The sequence below is a fragment of the Arvicola amphibius genome, chromosome 12 (genome assembly GCF_903992535.2).
Source record: "Arvicola amphibius chromosome 12, mArvAmp1.2, whole genome shotgun sequence".
Taxonomy (NCBI): Eukaryota; Metazoa; Chordata; class Mammalia; order Rodentia; family Cricetidae; genus Arvicola; species Arvicola amphibius.
The window spans coordinates 68,528,700-68,551,885 of NC_052058.2; the positions used below are offsets into that span (position 1 = coordinate 68,528,700).

Consider the following 23,186-nt stretch of genomic DNA (forward strand, 5'->3'; position numbering starts at 1 on the left):
TCAGCATTTTCCCTGAAACTAACCAACCTTGAGTAGAGAAAGGACAGACACTTGGGAAGCTGTTTTCCAGAGGATTCCAGAACTAGATGCATGGATGCTGTGGGATAATGCTCTTGTACCCTGTAAAGATTTGTCACTTGTATTGGTTTTATAAAATGCTGATTGGCTAGTAGCCAGGCAGGAAGTATAGGTGGGGCGACCAGACTAGGAGTATTCTGGGACGAGGAAAAGCTCAGTGTGCAGTCACAAAGGAAGCAACGTGAGAATGGCTCACTGAGAAAAGGTACTAAGCCACATGGCTAAACATAGACAAGAATTATGGGTTAATTTAAGTTGTAAGAGGTAGTTAATAATAAGCCTGAGCTAATAAGCCAAACAGTTTATAATTAACAAAACCCTCTATGTGTTTCTTTGAGACTGAATGGCTGTGGAACTGGGTGGGACAGAAACTCCATTTACACATAGCCTCATTGTTTTTGCAGTCTTCCAAGAGACCGTCCATAAGTTCCAAAGATGAAAACTTACAAATGAAGAGTCATGGGGCATTGTTATTACCGTTGTTTGTCTTGTTCATTTGTCTGAAGTCGAGTAAATAATTTACAAAGCTTCTTTTTGCCTGGCGCTGTGTACATAAAACCTTTTTCAAACTGTGAATAAATCAAATCCCACTCCTTTCTCCTACTCAAACCCTCTTCTACCATGATGTGCACCGATGCCTGATGAACAGTGCATCTGCCTAAGACATCCAGGGGACAGTATCAGCATTCGACTCTACCCTTAGCACCGTGTTTTCACTCCTACCAGTTACATCCAGGACCTTCCCGCCCCACCCACCCTCCATACAGGGGGAGACTGTATTCTGTGGACGTGCTTCCTCTTCCTGGGAGCCTTTTTGTCTTTCTATAATTACATTTATTTGGGGGCACATACGCATGAGAAGGCTGGAGGATAACTGTTGTCTCCTTCTATCATGAGGGTCCTGGTGGAGGTGAATTCAGGTTGACAGGAGGCAGCAAGAGCTCTTATTTTTTTATTTTTTATTTTTTGGTTTTTTCGAGACAGGGTTTCCCTGTAGTTTCTAGAGCCTGTCCTGGAACTAGCTCTTGTAGACCAGGCTGGCCTCGAACTCAGAGATCCGCCTGCCTCTGCCTCCCGAGTGCTGGGATTAAAGGCGTGCGCCACCACCGCCCAGCTCCTCAGCTCTTGTTTTTGTGGTTTGTTTGCTGACAGTTTCACACTGTAGTTTAGGTTATTGTCAAATTGACTATGTAGCCGGTCTGGTGTCAAACTCATGGCAACCCTCCCACCTCAGCCTCCCAAGTGATAGAATTACAGCCATGAGTCAACAAACCAATAGGAGCGTTCTTATTTTGCACCAAGAGTTATCTAATCTTTGAAGTCCTTAAGTCCTTGGCACCTTGTATATATTGGCGGTCTTGTTTTCTAACGTGGTCTTACTTGGATCCCTGCTTTCCTGTAATTTCTTTGTTCCCAAATAACTATCTTCTCTCTAATCACCTGTTTTACCTAGGTATTGAGATTCTGAATTTCTTTTACAGTTTAATGATTCATCCATTCATTTGCTAAATATTTGTTATATATTCCCTGTGCTCAGGGCAATGTGTTAGGCACCTCAGAGACATAAAAAGTCAGAAGGCCCTGGCAAGGCCCCAAGTCTGATAGGGAAATTGAAGTAGAGGCATAAATAGCTGCAACCAACAGCAAGATGTGCTAAGTGTTATAAGAGAGGTACAAACCAAGTGCTGTCAAGGTCCAGAGGGAGGTGAGACACAGACGCCTGTGCCAGAGGAGTCTGCAGACTCATGATGCAAAGGATGCTGTGTTTTCAGCCTCCAGCGTAAGGGATGCCAGCACTGAGTTTAAAAAAGGAGGAACTGAGCATCGAGGAAGGTGGGACTGTGTTCTGGGAAAACACACCCGTGTTCAGTGGCAGATGGATGACTGACAAGGGCCGGAGCTAATCTAGGTCCAGCATAAGCCAAAAGCAACAGAATTATCCCCACTGTACACATGAACATTGGCCCAGTTGGCCAGAAAAATTACAGTCGGTCATTGAAACCACACTTGCTGCTTAAATGAGTCATTTTAGATTCAGTTAGACTGAAAATTGTTCACTAGACGGATCCTCTAGGCCATGGGCTTCGGCAGCACGGCCTATTTAAGGACCCTTCAGACTAGCTGTCATTCCAAGCCCCTCAGGTAGACAACCTATTTCAACAAACGTCCATTTTAGATTTCTGTATTTTTTATTTTATAAATTGTTTATTGTAACTGCTCAATTCTGCTGTTTTAATGCAAAAATGTCCATAAATAATGCACATGGGAACCTGGCTTTGTGCTATTAAAACTTCATTAGTGAATACTAAAATTTTAATTTCAAAAATTTTTCACACATCACAAGAGTATCCTTATTTTATATTTTTTCAACCATTAAAAGAAAAAGTAAGCCATTCTTAACTTTCATACCTTACAAAAGCAGGTGGTAAGCCCCATTTGATCACAGGCCACTGTGTGCCAACCTCTAAGTTACACTGATCAACCAATGTTAAGATGAGAAAAATAAGGATCTGAGAAAGTAAATATATTTACAAACCAATTATTAGGCACCCTGTTAGGTTGAAGGAAGAAAATGCCTCTGGGAGGTAGTTCAGTCAGTAAAGTGCTCGGCCTGCAAGCATGAGTCCTGGGCTCAACTCCTAAAACTCAAATAAATAAGCAAGGCAAGGGAGAAAGGCAAGCAGATGTCTGGGACTTACTAGCCAGGAAGTTCGTCTAGTCTACTTAGCAAGCTCCAGACCAAGAGGAGACAACACTGCAAAGAACAAGACCAATGATGGCACCCAAGAACGACACTTGAGGTCGTCTTCTGATGTCTACACTTATGCACACAAACACATGCATCTATACACACATGAAAACACATGCATAATACATATACATTATATATGTGTATACATTCACAGACATACGTACACACAAAGAAAAGGCATTTTAATAAAGGAGAAAAATGGCATATTTACCCACTTTTTAATCAACATTGTTCACAGCAGGGGAAAAAATCATATATTATACATCATCATTGACTCCCTGGAGCAAAACGAGTAAATAACTTTTTAATGATGTTTAGCAAGATTGGTTCATAGTAAATAAAGTAATTATGACTTGAATTTGTATGTACAAGATTTTATAGTCCTAGTTTCAGTTGATAATGGATGCCACTCTCTAAATCCTAAAACACTGCTTTATTTTAAAGACCTTGCAGTTTATAGTCATGTGCTACTAAATATCCATCAGCACATAAATACCTTCAAAACCAGTGGGGATAGTTATTGGTGTGGCTTAATCTCGGTGCTCCATGGATGAATATTGTGCTTCTCTGTGGGTACCAAGATGAAGGGTTAGGGAAATGAAGCACTGGAAAGTCCAAACCCTCCCTGGAGTGTCATTTAGTTGAGACTTTGAAGGGGTATAATAATAATTTTCAGCCATAGAAAATGAGTCTTATACCAAGGATGGAAATGTATTATTTGTTTAAGGCCTCCAGGACAAATTAAAACAAGCATCCAAAGAAAGGCCTTCAAACTATTTACTTTTCAATTAAGCAGGGACAAGAGAAGTTGCATAGCCAAATTCTTCAAAATTATAGATGTAACTAAGGTGACAAGGACCCTGGGAATAGCAGAACAGCAGGCACATCCTGAAGGGATGGAGGAGACAGACTGAGTGCCTAGGGAAGTGAGACTTTTGTTTATTAATGTTTGAGATGGTTGTATCGCAGTGTAGTTCTTCCATAGAATGGTTTGTACAATGCACAATGGTTTCATTTCAGAAAAATCAATAAATAAAATCACGATAAAAAGAAAAACAAAATCCTATTTCAGAAAGCAACACTGAGAAAATAACATTACAGTATTGTTATGATGTCCTCTATCTCTAACAGGAGGCTAGTAGAGGAAATGCTTATATATGCCAGTCTCCACCCTAACCCCTGGGCAGCTCCAACTTTCAAACTCATATTTTCATAGCTATTCTGAGCCACATGTGGCCCCCAGGCTGAGGATGAACATTCCTGGACAAGATTCTTCTCTGGCAGCCAATACCAGGGATTCTATCCAGCAGGGAAAACCTTATTTCTAGAGATCATTCACAAGATGATCTTCCTGAGGCACCATGGGGAGTGTTGTGGATTTCTGTATCTCTCTTTTTTTAAAGATATATTTATTTATTATGTATAGTGTTCTGTCTGCATGTATGCCTTCAGGCCAGAAGAGGGCACCCGATTTCATTATAGATGGTTGTGGGCCACCATGTGGTTGCTGGGAATTGAACTCCAAGAAGAGTCAGTGCTCTTGACCTCTGAGCCATCTCTCCAGCCCAAATTTTCACATTTCTAAGGTCTAGTGCAGTGTCTGGAGCACATTCAAAATTCAATACTTATACACAGTACAAATCAGTGAGTGCAGAACCTTGCAGGGACCCCACCCTTGCTCACCACAAATCTACTACAGTCTTGAGATGGGGTGGAGAGATGGCGCAGTAGTTAAGAGCACTTGTTGCTCTTGCTCAGGACTGGGGCTCAGTTCTCAGGACCCACACAGTGGCTCACAACCATCAGTAACTCTAATCCCAGGGGCTCTGAAGCCCTTTTCTGGTCTCTGAGGTTTCCAGGAACACTTATGGACACAGGCATGTACTCAGGCAAAACATTCAGACACCTCATTTTCCTTAAAAGACAGACTAGAATGTAGATGGTACTAATACTTCATCCATTTACTCATTCGGTAAACATTGGCTGAACACACACGGTACTAGGCACTGTTCTGGGAGCCCCATGCATTGGAAACTGGCATTAAGTGAATATTGATTCCATGCCTCTGGGGCTTCAATTTTTTTCTAGAGAAGTAGGCATTAAATAAACATGCCAAAGAAGAAAAAGCGTTGTGAAAAGTGATGAGAGACTCGGGAAAGGAGACATAAGTAATGAGGTTAGGGGAACCGAGAGGTGTGAGGTCAGATGCCCTGTCTGGGGAGGAGGACTTGCCCAGCCGAGGGGCAGCAAATTAGACATGGCTCCTCCAGGCAGAATTGAGCATGGCTAAGAATGAGGTAGAGCAGGACTTTAGGGTGCATTGGCTGGAGGAGGGATAATGCAGTGGGCAGATCCTTCCAGCTTTTGCTCTGCATGAAACAGGAAACCCCTGGAGGAGAACACTACCTCGCTTAGAGTTGGCATACATTTTTTAAAGGCTCTCTTTGACTCTTTGCTAAAAAATAAGTGTTGAAACCAACCCCAACTCCAACCCCACAACATAAATAAATGAATAAATGCAAAAAGACAGAGGGGGAAATTAAGTATCGACGGCCAAAGACAGAAGTAGGGAGTCCAGTTAAGAGGACAGCAAGCTGAGAACGTAGTTCAGTTGGTAGAGTGCTTGCATGGTGTGTGTGTAGATCTGGGTTCAACACTCACACAGCACGAGCTGGACATGGGGGCTGGTGCCTGGAAACTCACAGGAGATTCAGAAGTTCAACGTCATCATGAGTTCAAGGCCAGTCTGGGCTACATGAGACTCTGTCTCCCAGAAAATAAAAATCACTTTTTAAAAAAGGCTGCTGCACTCACTTGGAAGAGCAGCAGCAGTGGCTTGGGATGGGATTGTAGGTGAGGTGAGGTGGTTAATCCTACTGATCCTAGTTACACGACAAAGACATAAAGATCCCCAAAGATCTGCTGACCTTGCTAGGGTCTGAAAGAGGGAAGAATTGAGCCCTAGTCCAAGAGTCTTAGTCTAAGCAAGCAACAAGTGAGACACCATGAGCGCTTACTTTTACTTGGGGACAGTCCCCTGTTCCCACTTCTGTGGTGTGGTAAATGTTTTTTGTTGTTGTTGTTGTTGTTGTTTGTTTGTTTTTAATTTGTTTTCTTTTGGCTTTTCAAGGCGGGGTTTCACTGTGTTGCCACGGCTGTCCTGGAACTAACTCTGTAGACCAACTTGGTCTCGAACTTAGAGATCTACCTGCGTCCTGCAGTATCAAACATTCAGTCAAGATTTAACACTTTGGCCGGGCGGTGGTGGCGCATGCCTTTAATTCCAGCACTCAGGAGGCAGAGGCAGGCGGATCTCTGAGTTCGAGGCCAGCCTGGTCTACAAGAGCTAGCTCCAGGACAGGCTCTAGAAACTACAGGGAAACCCTGTCTCGAAAAACAAAAAACAAAAAACAAAACAAAAAAAAAGATTTAACACTTTGTTTCTGTTTGGCTTAGGGATTTCGTTTTATTTTGTTTTTCAGACTGGCTTCATTCAGACTTGGTTTGTAACCGAGAATGACCTTGAACCTCTTCTGATCCTCTCCCATCTATTTCCTGATGAGTGCCCACCAAAGTAGGTTATTTGGAGATGAAATAATCTCAGGAATGGTAAGCAGATACTCTACCAAAGGAAAGACATCTCTAGCCTCAAGCCTTGATTCTTTATGTAAAACTAGAGTAATACATCTATCTCATTGGCGTGCAAATTTGCTTTCATCTTTAATAAATGATAAAGGTATATGTATACCAAAGAGTTGTTTTAGAATAAATTATTTTATGATTTATTATCATTAAATGTTTTGTTTATATACCTATTTTTGTATATTTATATAACCAGGGTTGAGTAAAAACTGTCTTAAGGTAAAAAATGGATGTAAACAGAAGAAACTTCAGAAGTCCTGTTCTAGACTGTTCTTGGTTTGGGATGAATTCTGGGTGGGCTATTTGCCTCTTACAGTGAGCTCCTGTCCCTGTGAGGGCGGCCAGCCAGTTCAGCAAGAGAAAGTATGTTTGCACCAGCTCAGTTTTCCCATGTCATGAGCGCACACAGAGAAGCAACCATGAGAGGCCCAAGTATAAGCATCATAGAGACCTTCAACTTAGCAATGTGTTTGGTGGGATTCCCCAACCCTGCTTGACGGTGTTAACACAGCCACCATCTTGGGGAAAGTTTTATGAACTGTATGATATCAGTTGCTTCCATTTCACAGCCTCCACATTAAGGAAAGAATGGTCAGTTTAAGATCTTGACTAGCTTCCTAGTTCATATTTTTATCTTTTTAATTTCTGTAATACTGATGAACTTCAGCAATATTCATGTGCGAAGAACTTTGAAGAATGTACCTGGAGCCTCCTGGGGGCTTTCCACACAGCACTCAGGTATGCCAGGCTGCCAAGAGACTTGGACCTTAGCTATTTACTTCTCCTGCTTCAATGCTTGCTAAGAATACGTAGTTCCTAAAATTTGGAGCAAAACCCACTCATATTCACTTTGTCCACCAGCTAAAACCTGCTTCTCCTCTGGTGTCCTCTATTATCTGTCCTGGTCAGGAACTTACAAATCAGCAAATATGGGCCTCTTTTTACTTCCCCAGTGACTTTCAGATACATTCATTGCCCTTTCCAAGTAACAGCAGCCCAGCCAGATGGCCATTGTCTGTCTTGACTTTGTATTGCTGAAATGCGTGCCTAAGAAATCACCACGTTCTTCCCCTTCACCAGCCTCCGCCTACGTTGAACAGTCAATTACAAGGGCTAGAGAAGACTCAGAGGTTCGGAGCGCTTGCTGATTTTCCAGAAGACCTGAGTTTGGTTCCCAGTCCCCACCTCAGGCAGCTCACAACCACCTGAAACTTCAAGTCTAGGGTAACCTGTGCCTTCTTCTGGCCTCCAAGGCACACACATACCCATAAATAAAGATAATAGACTCTTAAAAATCCAATTAGGTATTAATTTTAAAGATATGGCTATTTTACTTCTTTACTTAAAAACAACGCAATATCTCCTCACTGCCATTGGGATAAAGTCCCCTTACCAGCAGTCGGAAGACTTCACAGTTGATAAGACCTCACCTGCCTCGCCAGCAGCTCTCCTCTCTGTACTCTCTTCCTTGAGGCAATAGAGGTTCTGATAGCTGCTCACTCTGCTTCATTGTGCTCAGTTCTCTTGTCATTTATTTCCTATTGATTTAGCAAATGTGGTAGGGCACCTACTCTATGCTAGGTATTAGGAAATCGTGATGAAGCCACACATTGTTTCTCTCCTTATAGAAATTCAACTGTAGCGTGGAAAATGGAATTTGAGATGAAATGCGAGTTGGGAGTGAACTGAGAGTTACGTCACAGACGCATTTTCAGATGGTGTGTGGAAGCCAATGTCAGGGAAGCCAGGCTTATTTGGGAGTCAGCGGGGGTTCTCTTGAGAAAGTACTGTTGAGGAGAAAAATCTAAATAAAGGTGTCAGTTGAAGTAAAGAGTGGGAAGGGAAGAGAATATTGGGGGAGGTGGCAGAAACGTTTCGAGAGCACAGTAAAATAGGAAAAGGTGAATACTAACAAAAACAAAGCCTCTTCTTGGCATGAGCAGAAGATGTCTCTGTTGAATATACTTTGTTGGTGGCTGTGTTATCAAAGGGGAATAGCTGCGAGGTTCTCCTTACCCTCCTCAGTGCCAATGGCTCGCCTTTTAGCAACGCTAGTGAAAATATCATCCTTGCAATCATAAAGATGGGTATGAAAGGCTACCGTGAATTTGAGTCTGGTTTTATGAAAATCAGGTTCCTTCCTGATTTTCACGTATGTTCTTGTTCAAATGACACACTGTCCTTCAACTTTGCCAAAGGAGGCACTACTGTGTTGTAGCTCAGCCAGACAAGGTGGCACACAGCTGTTAGTCCCAGCACTCGGGATGTTGAGGCAGGAGGATGGTAAGTTCAAGGCTACCCTGGGCTATATAGCAAGTTGTAGCACGGTCTATGCTACATAATGAGAACTTGACTCAAACTCTCCCACTTCTGCCCTCCGCTTTACCCCCAGTCCATTCTTCTCATAGAATAGCAGGCAAATGCATGGTATGGAACACTATGTTATGTTTATTGACCTTTCAACAATATAAGTATTTCAAGCATGTTAAGCCGCCCCCCCCCCACACACACACACAGATAAGGGCTTGTGTGTACCTCTGGCTGGCCTGGAACTCTCCATGTAGACAAGGATAGTGCCTTAAATGCTTTCTTACTTCCTGGCAGTTCCCTGTCATTGACCTCCATTACCAGCTATAACTACAGAGGCTACATTCCATCTGCTCCCAGATGAAAGCCCAGAGAGCTGTCTCGCCACCCTTCAGAAGGACCGGAATCAGACCATGTCTCTTTTCAAACGACCTAATTGCTCAAAGTAAAGGCATATTGAAATAGAAACACTGGGAAATCTAGTTATTTTACAGTCATCAAAAGCAGGATATATTTCAACTCCAATTAAATCTTTTCATTTTTCTATCATTTATGCCCAAACTAATCAATCAGTCTTTTTTCCTTTTCTATTTCAACTTTCTGTTTTTCTACTAATGGTAGACTTATAAATATCTATTATTATTAATTTTTAAGTAGAGATTATACATTAGTATGCTAGAAATGGTATTTCAGTATAATTTTCTTTAAAGTTATGAAAGCTAAGAATTTACATAAAAATCCTTCAAGCGCCACATTGCCCTTTTATGCAATGAGGTTGACCCATGAAATGCGACATCTTTAGTTCATGGGTTTACTTTGCCAAAAGCTTTTAATTTATCCCTAACAACATTTTACATACAAAATTGTCAATTATTTCAGTCACAAACACTATGTTTTCCTCTGTTTCTGTAGTCCACAAATTGGATGAATAGGTTCATCTCTCCCTTCAGAGTAAAGAAAGGGTTCATTCTAAAATATTTTATAAATATCCAAGCTAGTACTTGGTGTAATTTATAAAAATGAAGAATTTGGCTTGGGAGAGGACTTAATTAGTACTTTCTTCTAAAAGACCTGAGTTCGACCTCTAGAACCCACATTTTAAATAAACCTTGTGGTCCCCGCACCGAGGAGGTGGAGACAAGTGGGTCCCCGAGAGGCCAGCCAGAGGCCCTGTCTTTAAAAAGGTGGACGGTTCCTAAGGATAACACTCAAAGTTGTCCCATATCCTTCATGTACACCTGCTTACACACATCTCCCCTTACACATACGTGTTCCTGCACATACATGAACATACCCACATACATTTCAAAAAGGAAAAATGAGTTCTTAAGTTCTAAGAGCTGATTCTGTTTGTTTATATTCTTCCCTTTTCCCTCTAGTAAACAACTGGATTTTAAAAAGTACAGGCCCTCTACTAAAGGAATTTAAGGTTTTCTTGAGGCGGTGTCTCATGTAACTAGCCTTAACCTATGTAGGAAAGGCTGCCCTTGCATTCCTGATCCTCCTACTTTTGCATCTCAAATTCTGGGTTATAAGCATGTGCCTCCAAATTTCACACATCTAAAGAAAGTTTGATAATTTAGTTATGTTAAATACTTAGGTGTTCGTGGGAGAACATCTTAACATCGCTTTTAAAAGGAAATAGTTCATGGATAACTTGTCTCTCTTGCAATGAGAAAAAGCTCTTAAGGAAATGCATCACCTCTAGTGCAGTCAGCTGATGGTCAATTCCATTCTAATTAGCATATGTCTAGAGGAAATAGTGTTCAATAGACAACCCGACCAGATTAACCGAGCACTTCTTCCTGGATCATGCAGTGCAGCAGTGTCTGTAAGAGGGGTCTGAAATGTAAGGCTCCAGACAGCCCAGTCAAGGGAGTGGTGGTGTACTCGTGCAATCCTGGCCTTCAGGAGGCAGAAACAAACAGGAGAGTCAAGAGCTCAAGGTCATCCTTGGCAGCACAGCTGTGCTGAGGCCAGCCTGGGGTACTTGAGGCTCTGTCTCAAGATCAGATCACTTTGCTACCTGTTCAGTCTCTGAATACCAGTTTCCCCTCTCGCAAAAGAGATGGTGATATTTGTCTTTTAATATTGTGAATATGAACAAGTTCAAAACATACATGAGAAGTTTTTAACTAGAAACTGCCATACATGTTATTTATTTATTTATTTATTGAGACAGGGTTTCTCTGTGTAACCGTGCTGATTGTCCTGGAACTTGCTTTGTAGACCAGGCTAGCTTCAAATTTACAGAGATCTGCCTTCCTCTGCCTCCTGAGTGCTGGGATTAAAGGCTTGTGCCACCACTGCCCAGGCAAAAGTAATTTATAAATCTAAGCAAGGTGGTTTGTGCCTGTTCCAACACTTGCAATGCTGAGGCAGGAGAAATACTATAACTTTGAAACCAGCTTGGGCTAAGAGTGAGACCCACTATCAAGAAATATAAAATGAGATAAAATCAATTCAGGCCTATAATCCCAGTACTCAAAAGGCAAAGGCAGGTAGGTCTCTGCGAGTTCACGACTGACCAGATCTACATAGTAGATTCTAGGCCATGCAGGGTGATACAATTAAGACAGGGTCTCCAATAGCTAAATAAGAAAACAAAAACGTGATTTACAGGGCTGTTAAGATGGCTCAGAAAGCAAAGGTGTTTGCCACCAAAGCTGACAACCTGAGTTCAGTGCCCACTACACACAGTAGAAGAGCAACAACTCTCTTAAGTTGTCCTCTGACCCCCCCCCCCATGAACGTTGTGGGACATGCATGAACACACACATAAGAAGAGGAAAATAAGATACCAAATGTATATCAAAGATACCAGTAAGAGATTCCACAACATCTAGTTTATCTTCCTCTCCTTGCTTCCTTGTCACATGTTTATGTACTTCTAGAAGAGCCTCCATTAGTAGAAAGCTCCCTAGATCTATTGTGAGCACATCACAGCTTTTTCCTGTGTTGCTCTCTAGGTTACACTAAATAGAACCTCAGGAGGCTTTGTTGACAGATCTCAATTGGTCCTCGACGCCAATGGGAAGTGAATAACGGCCACGGTCAAAAGTCTCCTTTCACTTATTCTAAATGTAAAACCTTCTGCTGCAACCCATGCCTGCTTTCACAGTCTATCCCCAAAGCTCCTGGAGAACTGGCAGGTTAGCATCCCTGCCCCCCCTTATCGCTGCTACCAACCTCTCCAGCTGCAAGACAGTGTTCTTGTGCTCAATCAACATCTAACCCACTTCTGATCCTACAGCAAATGGGATTTCCCACATCCTTAGTTCAAAGAAAGGAGGAGCACCCACTGGCCCACTAAAGATTCCTAGAGCTAAGGAGCTTCCAAGGAAGCGCAATCCTTCCTGGCCAAGGGAGAGGGAAACAGTATCAACACAAGACTGCCAAAGGAAGAGTGGACTACGCGGACAAATAATACAAGAGAAAAGACGCTGGACTCACAGGAAAGTAAAAAGTGGGGAATGCCTGAGTTTTGCTACTTCAGAAGACTGAGAAGGTGGCCCACCCCGCGGCTGGTCTACCTTGATGCTGTAACAAAGACCTCTGTTTAACAGGCAAGTTGGCGCCATCTCTGAATAAACACTTTTAAAAGCTTACAGAATAATGCTGAAGGGATGGCTACTAATTAGACGCCCTCTTCCCAGTCTGTAAGGTGGCTACCGGATCTACCCTGTGCAGGGTAGTTTTGTAACCTTGTCATTAATTTTGTTTTTTGGGTTTTTTTTAATTTTTAATCGTCGGGCCAAGTGAAGATTCATCTTTTAGGTTTAGAGACGGGTATTTTTAGCTTGAGCATTTGGGGTCGTCTTTATGGGTACGTTGTGGCTTTCATTAAACAGCCTAGGAAAGCTCTGGCCGTCCTCCAGCCCTGGGCAAACACGTGTGCCCGCAGCCAGTGGCAGTGCGCTGCGTTTCAGCACCGCCGCCTGTGGAGAGCGCCTCACCGCAGGGCTGGGTCAGGGCCTCTCACCCGTTCCTTCTCCCATCTCCAGCGCACTTTCCCTGAGTCCCAGAAAAAAGCACCCCCAACTTCTAACTTCTCAATTCCTGTTTTTAAAGTGACCCCCGCGTACCTCTCTCAGGGCTCTAAACGCGCACACACCCTGCAAGCAGCTTCCGAGCCGCGTGGCTTCCTACCGGTGGCGAGAAATCTCCATACTGCGTGGACAATCATCTGCTGGACCTTACACACGCACCCAGACGCTGGGGCTCCATCCCTCTCGCTGTACGCCCCAAACCTCAAAAACAAACTCGTGAAGACGCGTCCATACCCCACTCTCACGCACTTCTACACTTCCATCCTCACGATCAAGCCGTAAGGCTGCCGAGTACCATCGCCGCCCTAGACAGAACGTTGGCCAACTTGGACCCGGATCCATCTCGCCAGCTCATGGACCACCTCCCGCAGCAGCCGCCCCGCCCCCTCCTCTTCCTAGGCAGCCAGAGCCAAACCTGGGCTGGTCAAGGGGTACCCCTCGCCATCAGTCAGGATTCACCGCTCCGGGCCACACACAACCACAACCCCCAAACATTTGTCCCTGTGCCTCCAGGAATCGCCGGCCAAACCCGGTAGTCGTCTCCTTGAAACCCCAGTCCCTGTCACTGGTGTGTCGTGTGCGAGTGTTTGTGTCTCCGAGGCACATTTAACTCCTTCAAGATTTCTGTCTATCCTAAACAAATAGCACGTTATCTCCAACCCTCTCCTCCTTCGCACCCCAACCACTGCCCCCATCCCTACCCTCGCCCGCCAAGTAGTCAAATCTCCGCACCGCCGCGCTCCAGGGCTATAACTCGGAGCCCCCACCCCACCCCAGAGGACATTCACCCCCCACCCCGAGCCCGGCACCTCCCCCACCCCTGGCCCTCGGCTAGGCGATCTGGCCCCAAGCTAGAAAAGCCTGGAAAAACGCAGCGTGTGTTCGCTCTCGCTAGCGGTGATCGCAGGGGCTGACCTGGCACTAGACAGATCAGCAGGCGCACCCCTACGGAGGGGCGCACGCCTTCCTGCCCAGTCGCCCTGGAAAATCCTGATATTGGCGAGAGTAGGGCAGCGGAAGCAGCCTCCGGGGTGGGCGGGAGGACTCACCGAACATCTGAATGTGCCCTTTAGTGATGGGATTGAAGCTGCCGCAGGCCAGCAGGATAACGTGGGTCTTTGTGGTCTCGGTCATGATGGGAGTAGGTCCCTCGCACTGGTCTGGAGGTTGCCTCTTTTTGTGTCTCGATACGTCTGCAGACGGAGAAAGGAAGGCGAGGCTCCGGCGGTGGATGCTGTGGACTCCAAGGAGCCGCTCTAGACGCAAACCGCGTCACTCCCCGCCTCCCTTTAACGCTTGCAACTCCGGCAAGATCCGAAGCTGCTTTTGTATTGCTCTCCTCTCGGTGCTCAGTCCCACTTCTTCCCAGCTTCTTTCGCGTCACTGGTCCTGATGCCTGACCCTATCATTTCTATCCTCCCCATCCCACTTCACTGTATCACTCCATCTTAGTTTATCTACATGGCAAGAAGTGGTAGCAAACCCAGCATGGTGTGTGGGCTATGTCCTGCCTCTTTCAGATTTTGTTATCCTATCTCACTTCTTTTCTCTCCCTGTCTACATTCCCTACCATATCTAACTCCAAAAATGGTTGAACTTATGAACTTTCCTTCTCACGGCCTCAATATCTTAAGTGACAAATAACAGTTGTTCTTTTCAATAGTCTTCATTTCGGACGTTTTTCTCCCTTACTCAGTGATTCTAAACTATTGAAAGGAGTCCAGGTCTTGACCCGTGGCTACTAAGAAATAGTGAGGGTTGAGAGCCCTTCTGTTCACACTGGTTCTTTGTGTGGATTGAAGCAATGACGGATTTGAGCAAATATGAATGAGAAAATCAAAACCACCAAGGCTAGGTCTTAGGAAACTTATGTTCCGTCATCACTTTATCCAAACTGAGACGGTTAAGAAAGAGTCCAACCTTATTCCTGGAGTGTTCACTTTCTAATAGATGCTGTTTTGAACTCCTCTGATAATAATGCTTCTTCATTAAGTTTATGTTCTACCGGAGGGAGGTTGATAATAACCAGAAAGAAAAATAATAGGTGCAATTGTGCAAAACATAATAAATGAATTAACTCATTCTCTTACAGAACAGATTGGACAAAGGGGTGGTCTGAGAAAGCCTCTCTGGGTGCATGGCATTTAAGGTGGGCCCATATGCCCAAGGAGTTGCTAGTATGGATATTTAGGGACAGGATAGGGCTTCCTGTGCTCATGAACCTGAAAGGAAACCCATGGAACCAGAAGTCCTGAGCAGGCTGGAAACGAGTAGAGAAGTGTGTGCCGGTCATCACACGGGGGTAGGATAATGGGTCAGAAGTTTTTCTGAATAACTAACTTGTAGTGGAATAACAAAAAGAAGCCTTGGAAACCTTTAGGCAGAAAAGCGCTGGATGATTTACATTTTTATGAGATTTCTGGTTGTTGGGAAGAAAGCAAATGGGAAGATGGGAGTGTGAGAGGAGGCTGGCAGCCATAGACAGATAGTACTGCCCTGAAACTTAGGGGGCTGGCAAGGGATGAGGCTAGGCAGTGGCGTGACAGACAGGGTAGATTTTGTAGTTTTTAATCTTTGTAGATGGATGGGATATAGAGAAGTTTGGGAATATGCCTTAAAATAGGGGGAAAGGAAAGGTTTGAAGGATGGTTAAATGTTCTGTTTGGATGCAATATAGAACCAATAATTAGCTTAGTGATTCAGAAGCAAAAGTATTGCTTTCCCAGGCTTCAAGTTTCTAACAATTCATTGCAAGAGTCTGTGCTCTCCTTCCATGTGTAGGCTCCAGGGGTTGAACCCAGGCCATGAGACTCTGTAATAAGTACCTCTGCCTGCTCTGCCATCTCTCTAGCCCTTAGATAAGAAATAAAGATTTCTTATTTTCTGCTGAATAGTAGATCAACCTCAACTATGGAGAAATTTTCCAGTTTATTACTTTGTACATATGCACATGTGTATACACACAAGTGTTACAGGATTACTATAGAGCTCAGAGGACAACTTACAGTAAAAGATTCTCTCTTCCCTTCCTCAATGTGGGTCTTGGAACTCAGGTCATTAGCTTTGGTGACAAGTGCCTGACAAGCCATATTACCCGCCCCAAAGTTCAATATAAGAGTCTTAAGAACTAATATAATTCACAAAGAAGTTTGTAACTTCTCTAGCATAAGACGCAAATTAGTTGGGTGGAAAGAGCAAGAGATTTTATAAACTGGGCAATTAACATAATTATAGTTAAGCAATAAATATTTATTGAATGCTTGCCATATACCAAGCACTGATTTAGGGGTTGTGAACAAAATGAAGTTCCTGCTTTAATTCAGTTCACACTCTTGGCAAAAAAACAACAGACCATTAGAAAATGAATAGATGCATTAGTAACCAGATCATATAGAAATGTAAAGCGAGGGGAAGGAACAGAAAAGGAAAGAGTCTTCTCTCAGAGGGGCTGAGGATAGACAGGCTCTTTGATGAGATAGCACTGGAGCAGGAACTTCAATCACACAAGAGGTCATGTTGCATGAGCCTTCGGGGATGCACATACAAAGCAGAACGGGAAGTAGAAAGGGGTGCTCAGCACACAGCAGCAGTGTGCCTGAGAAAGGAAAACTGTGGAAAGGGTGGGGAATGATCAGTAAAGTAGGACAGGGGGCCTAGAGCCCCGCGGGCTTTCAGTGGGGCTCTGGTTGCTTCGGCAAGAGAGATGGGAAGCCTCCGCAGTGATTCTTAGTAGAGAAATGACATGAGCTGGCTCACATTGGGAGAGATCTGTTTGGCAGGAGACATATATTTTAGAGTCGTTAGTCTAGAGTATTTTTAAAGTCATGGGATTGAATGAGGTCACCTAGGGAGGAGCAGATAAAAAGACAGGAGACCCGATCCCTGATCCTGTGCCCTGACATTCCATCTGAACTGAACCTCCACCTGACGATAGATGAAGAAAATGACAGAGCCCCACATTGGAGCACTGGACTGAGCTCCCAAGGTCCTGATGAGGAGCAGAAGGAGCGAGAACATGAGAGAGAAAGCCAGGAACGTGAGGGGTGCGTTCACTCATGGAGACGGTGGGACAGAACTAATGGGATATCACCAACTCCAGTTGGAATGGGACTGATGGATCATGCGACCAAACCCGTCTCTCTGAATGTGGCCAACAGCGGGGGCTGACTGAGAAGCAAAGGACAATGGCGCTGGGCTGTGATTCTTCTGCATGGACGGGCTCTGTGGGAGCCTTCTCAGCTTGGTCGATCACCTTCCTGGACCTGGGGGGAGTTGGGAGGACCTTGGTCTTAGCATAGAGTAGGGAACCCTGATGGCTCCTTGGCCTTGAGAGGGAGGGAGGGGAGGTATGGGTGGAGGGGAGGGGAGGGAAGGGGGAGAAGGAGGGAAGGGAAGGGGGAGGAGGAGGGGAGGGAGGGGGGAGGAGGAGGGGAGGGAGGGGGGAGGAGGAGGGGAGGAGATGGAAATTTTTAAATATAAAAAAAATAAACCATGAGAAAAAAAAAAGACAGGAGACCCTCAGATTCAGCCCAGAGCACAAGTGAATAACAGTAGCCACATCCATTGCTCATTCAGAAACCCTGGGACTATGCACTGTTTAATTTACTTCACATTTTATGTGTCTCTAAGTGCATCCCATTTCAGGGAGGAGCATATAGAAGCAGAGAAATGAGCGATCTGGGTTCAGACAGCTGTTATGTTCAAAGCCAGTTGCACACACTGGTCATTTTGATCAAAGGCTCCGCTCTGCAGCCAGCATTACTCTCTGTTTGCTTTGCTTTTATGCCAGAGCAACCACATTTGGACATTTATTTAGTTTAGCTTTATTTTTGCTTGTTTTTCCCCTTATCCGCCTTTTTTCCTTTCTTTTTTTGTGGGGGGAGAGGTGGAAGAATAGGGTCTTGTGCAATTCAAGCTTACCTTAAACTGTCATGGAGCTGAGGATAACCTTGACTCCTGAATCTTCTGCCTCCAGTTCCTAAGTGCTAGGATTACAGGCATGCACTACTATGTCCAGATACCAGCTACTTTTATTTATATTATTATTATGTGTGTGATGTGTGTGTGCACATATTCCATTCATATGGGGATCAAAATTGGTTCTTTCCTTATATCTTTATATGCGTTCAAGGACCAAATTCAAGTTCCCAAGTTTGCATGGCAAGCACCTTTTTTGACTGAGCCATCTCACTGGTCCTTGACCACAAAATAAAAATAATAGCATCTACTAAGACCTGAAGATGTGCTGGTCATTGGTGATGTAGGTAGAACACTGAGCCCATACTGACAGTTAAGGAGAATGCTTAGGAGAGGCAGGAGGGAAGCAGGTTTATAACACAGCTCAGTCTACTTTCTCAGCCTTGTAGGCTATGCCTTAACTAACAGTTTAAATTTTAAATTTAGAGTGTTAACCTAACAGTGTCTCTTTTAAAAGTCCATTTTATTAGCAGTTTACATTTATTTATTGGGGAGGGGTAAGACACACATGCAAAATATCAAAGGACAACTTGTGGGGATGAGTTCTGTCCTTCTGCAGCGTGGGTTCTGGGGATGGACCTCAGATCACCAAGCTTGTGGTACACTCCTTGGCTTACTGAGTCATCAGACTGACTCTGTAACATTGTCTTTCATTCTTCATATTCTTGAACAGATTCATATTTGCCTAAAATGGCTCTGGAGTTAGAATGTGAAGGCACGGTGACCAGGGATAAGAATGTAGCTCAGTTGAGAAGGTTTCCATGCTGCATGCATGAATCTCTGGGTTTGCTCCCCAGCGTGGCATAAACTGGGTGTGGGATACATAGTGAGTGCAAGTTTTAGGCCAGCTTGGGATATATGAAACTGTGTCTAGGGGAAAAAAAGGAAAAGAAAAACATAGAAGGTAGGATGTGGCTTACTGGCTCAGCCACTTGCTAGTTAAGTGGCTTTGGGCAAGTTCTTCATTGCTAAGCCTTTATTTTCTCAAGTGGAATGGTGCCTATTTCTAGGCTGTTAAGATAGCTACTATAACCTGCAGTAAGACTGCCTAGATCGTGCCGGATAATCACATTAAAATTTATTTAGAACTATCATCCATAAGATGCATTCTGTGGTACATGGACTGTTTTGCGATGTGGGTCAAAAAAAGTAAGTGGAGGGCAGTTTGCTTGCTGTTTGTTGATTTAGTTTTGCTTAAGGCATATTGTCAATTCTATGCCAAACTGCTTGATATAAAAAATGCACCCATTGTTTTTAAAGTGTTTTTTTTTCCTTCTGTCAGTAGCAATAAAGGATGTTGCTGAATGAAGCAAGCACAGAAGGGGATGGGTTTGAGGGTGTGCCAGTAATCTGTGTACCAACTAGTGAAAGTAAATAAACAGGGACATTAACACTAATGAAGACTTCAACACTGGTTTATAGGATCCAGAAGTGGGGGAAATTACAGACTTAGGGATACCACTTCTCATATAATGTTTATAGTGCTCTATTTCTAGGGGCGCTTATTTTAACCTAGGTAGTATAATTTGGTCTGATGTTTCAACTTTCCGGCTGCTGGACATTGCTTTAGGCTGAAAGGGAGTCAGTTGCTCTCCCACTGCAGGAACCTTGCAATCTGTTTCAACCAGGTGAGTCTCCAAATGGCTCACGAAGGCCTGTCCCCCCAGCACTTTCCTATGTAAATCCCATCCTGGTAGGGCATATGTACTAGGCTTGATATGAAACATGCATATGTAAAGTCAACTCAGGCATGCTCATTGATCTCCTTATTTATTTAATGAAAAGTATTGTATATTTTCTCTTTGAAATAGATTTTTAGACCTATTTTACTGTTAATCCTATTGGTGTGCACATGAATAGTGGTTCCCCAGGAGGCCAACAGGTGTCATACATCCCCCTAGAGCTGGAGCAACAGGTGGTTAGGAGCTATGTGACACGGGTGCTAGAAACTGAACTCTGGTCCTCTGAGAGCAGCGTGTGCTCTTAACTGCTGTTGAGAGCATCTCTCCAGTCCTATTGCACATTCTCATAACAAATAACTCCACGTTTATGAAGCCAACTTCCAAAACAATACTAGGGGTCATCTCTTGCAATGAGAATAAAAAGGTCCACCCAAAATGGGGCTCCCTTAGCTCTTGGACCAGGTCATATACCAAATGTTTCTGTTTTTCTGGTAGAAAGGAAAATCTGATTCTGAGGAAGCCGTGAGCTCTTGTGGTTCTGGAGTTGCACCCTCTCCTTTGTGCTCTGGACCTCTCTGCACGGAGAAGGCTAACAGGATTGCAATTGTGCTCCTGTTTCTTGATAAGCAAAAACCACTACTTCATTAATGTGATAAAAAATGTTCCTGCTGGATGGTAGTGGTGCATACCTTGAATCCAGGCACTTAGGAGGCTAAGGCAGCCAGATCTCTGTGAGTTCAAGGCCAGCCTGGTCTACAGAGCAAGTTCTAAGACAACCAAGGCTACACAGAGAAACCATGTCTCAAAAACAACAACAACAACAAAAAAAACCAAACCACCAAACAAACAAACAAAAAGTCCACAAGTTCTTACAGCAAGAGTCCCCTTTCTCCAGTTCCCAACTCTGCCTCAGAGCTCACTCAGGCTTGTAATATTTCTAATTGTTCAAATCCCATTTCACAAATAAACAATGTTCCTAAATTTAAAACCTGGCTTTCAGTTAAACACAGCAATATTGCTGGTTCAATAATAAAAGAAGGGAAGTCCTCTGTTCTTTACAACAAGCCCTGTCTGCTAATGAATTTCTTCATTAAATTCGGGTATTTGCCAGTCTTTTCTCCCCTGCGTCTTTCAGATATCTGTGATAGTACAAACATCACTTTGCCAGGAAGCTGAAGATACCAAGACTTCTATTTCTATTTCTTTTTCCCAAGAGCAGAAATGGAGCTAGAGAAATCAGCTCTAAGAGACTTGGAAAGGAGTTTAATTGATTAAGAAGTAAAATTATTCCCTGAAATGTCATCTGAGAATATCTCTGCCTCCTGCCTTTAAGTCACCAAAATGGAAAACACAGACTCTGGGGAGTAGTAAGTCAAGGACAGGGAACTTAAAATACAGAGTATTTTTCCATTAGGTCAATACTTTGTGCTGTTAAGTCAGAACTAACCTATAACTTCACCCAGTGACTGAGCATATTAGAACGCAGCTGCAGCTGCTGAGCTACAGTGGTAACTTGCTGGTAGTAACGAAACCCACTGCAGAGGAAATGGAATAGTAGGAAGACATTGCGTCTCTCAATCATCTTCAAAATTTATACTCATCCTATGCCCTGGAGAGGTAGAATAAGCTTGGCAGCTGCACACTTCCAGATTTTTATGTCTGTTTGTATTACCCAGAACTGTTTCAGAAGCAAATAACAGAAACTCGAGAAAAGGTTTAGTCCTAAGAGGGAATTTTGATCTATGAGACTGAGCAATCTAAAGGGTGTTCTAGCTTTAGGCACAGGGTTCAAATAGCCGTTTATTTTTGTATGTATGTATGTATGTATGTATGCATGTATGTATGCATGTATGTATGTGTGTGTGCATGTGTGATTTTATATGAGGCAAGATCTGACCCTGTGGCCCAGATTAACCTGAAGCTCATGTTATGTAGTTCGGGCTAACCTTGAACTCATGGAGGTACTCCTGCTTCTGCCTCCCAAGTGCCGGGATCTGCTCCTACACTCAGCTGGGATTTACGTATCTCAAGGCTCTATTTCCTTTTCTCAGCATCTCTAGTTTGCTTTCTTCTACAATTGCTTAATTCTCAGATACAAGACCTCCATATCAGAGCCAGATGACTGCTGACAGCCTTGCATAGCATTACCCTTGTGTGGGTCATGATCTCACAGGCCCAGGCAGCATCTTTTCCAAGAAAGAGAGCAAAATGCTCAAGGAAGGTGTAGGTGTGTCTTCTATCTATCTGATGATTTCATTGGATAATTAATAAAGAAACTGCCTGGCCCATCTGATAGACCGGCCCTTAGGTGGGTGGAGTAGACAGAACAGGAAGAAGGAAGTGAGGTAGATGGCTCAGTCAGATGTCACGCCTCTCCTAAGTTAGACAGACCACCGTGCCTCTCCTCAAAGAGAAGCCAGACATGATGAAGCTCCAGCCCAAGATGGACGTATGCTAGAATCTTCCCCGGTAAGACACCACTTGTGGTGTTACAAAGATTATTAGATATGGGTTAGTCAAGATGTGAGTAACAGGCCAGGCAGTGTTTAAAAGAATACAATTTGTGTGTTGTTATTTTGTGTGTAAAGCTAGCCGAGTGGGATCCGGGCGGGATGAAAAGCAGGCCTGCCCACAGCCCCTCACTACAGGAAGGGGCTAGAGGGATGGCTTGGCACTAAGAGCCCTGGCTGGTCTTCCAGAGGACCTGGGTTCAGCTTCCAGCATCCACACGAGGTGGCTCACAACTGCTTATGACTTCAATTTCATGGGGATCTGATGCCTTCTCTGGTTTCTATAAGGAACCTGCACTTATGTGCACATAAACAGACACAGACATACACATAAACAAAAATATTAAGTTTAAAAAGAGACTCAAGAGAAGTTGCTTAGTGTTGACCTGATTATGTGCCATCCCTGGTCAGTTGTTGTGACTATAAAGAGGAAATATTCTAATTGATCAGGCTTATCAAGGAGGAAGGCCAACCCCATCCAAAGAGTTTAGATTGAGCAGTACTGTAAGAGCAGAGTTAAGATGCTTGGCAAAATTATATCCCCAGTGTCACAGAATAAGAAAATATAGCACAAATATCAAAGTATGATCAAACCCAGAAAACACCTTATTGCTATTAATCAGCTCTATTATCAAGCTAGAGAGATGGCTCAGCAATTGCAAGCATGTTCTGCTCTTGCAGAGAACCCACATACAAATCATGTCAGGCAACTCATTGTAACTCCAGCTCCATGGAATCTGACACCATCTTCTGGCATCTCCAGGCACCTGCATTTATGTGCACACACACACGTGTATGTGCATGCATGCACACATACATACACACACACACACACGTAAAATAGATTTTTTAAAAATAATTGGGTTAGTGTTTACAATTTTTAGGTTTATTTTATGTATATGGTTGTTTGGTCTGCATGTGTGGTACCTGGTGTTCTAGGAAGCCAGAAGATGGCATCAGATCCCCTCGAATTGGACTTTCAGATGGTTGTGAGCCATGTGTGTGTGCTGGGAATTGAACACAGGTCCTCTGGAAGAGCAAGCCATGCTCTTAACTGCTGAGCCATCTCTCCAGCCCCAGAATATATGTTTTTAAAAGAACTCTGAAAAAACTGAGACTTTCTGGTTTGGTAGGAGGATAGAAGCTGTTGGAAAAGAAACTAGGCAATTTCAGATAAATGCAGTCATGG

General features: G+C 43.7%; 1 protein-coding gene across 1 annotated transcript in view; it reads right to left on the reverse strand.

Annotated features, from left to right (window-relative positions):
* The window catches only part of Nmnat2 (nicotinamide nucleotide adenylyltransferase 2), a 157,028-nt gene extending 142,993 nt beyond the window's left edge, over nt 1-14,035 (reverse strand). The window contains exon 1 of the mRNA XM_038349901.1: nt 13,878-14,035. Coding sequence (XP_038205829.1) covers nt 13,878-13,962 — 85 coding nt within the window. The 5' untranslated portion in view covers nt 13,963-14,035. The remainder of the gene's footprint in view (nt 1-13,877) is intronic.
* Between the last annotated feature and the right edge of the window lie 9,151 nt (nt 14,036-23,186).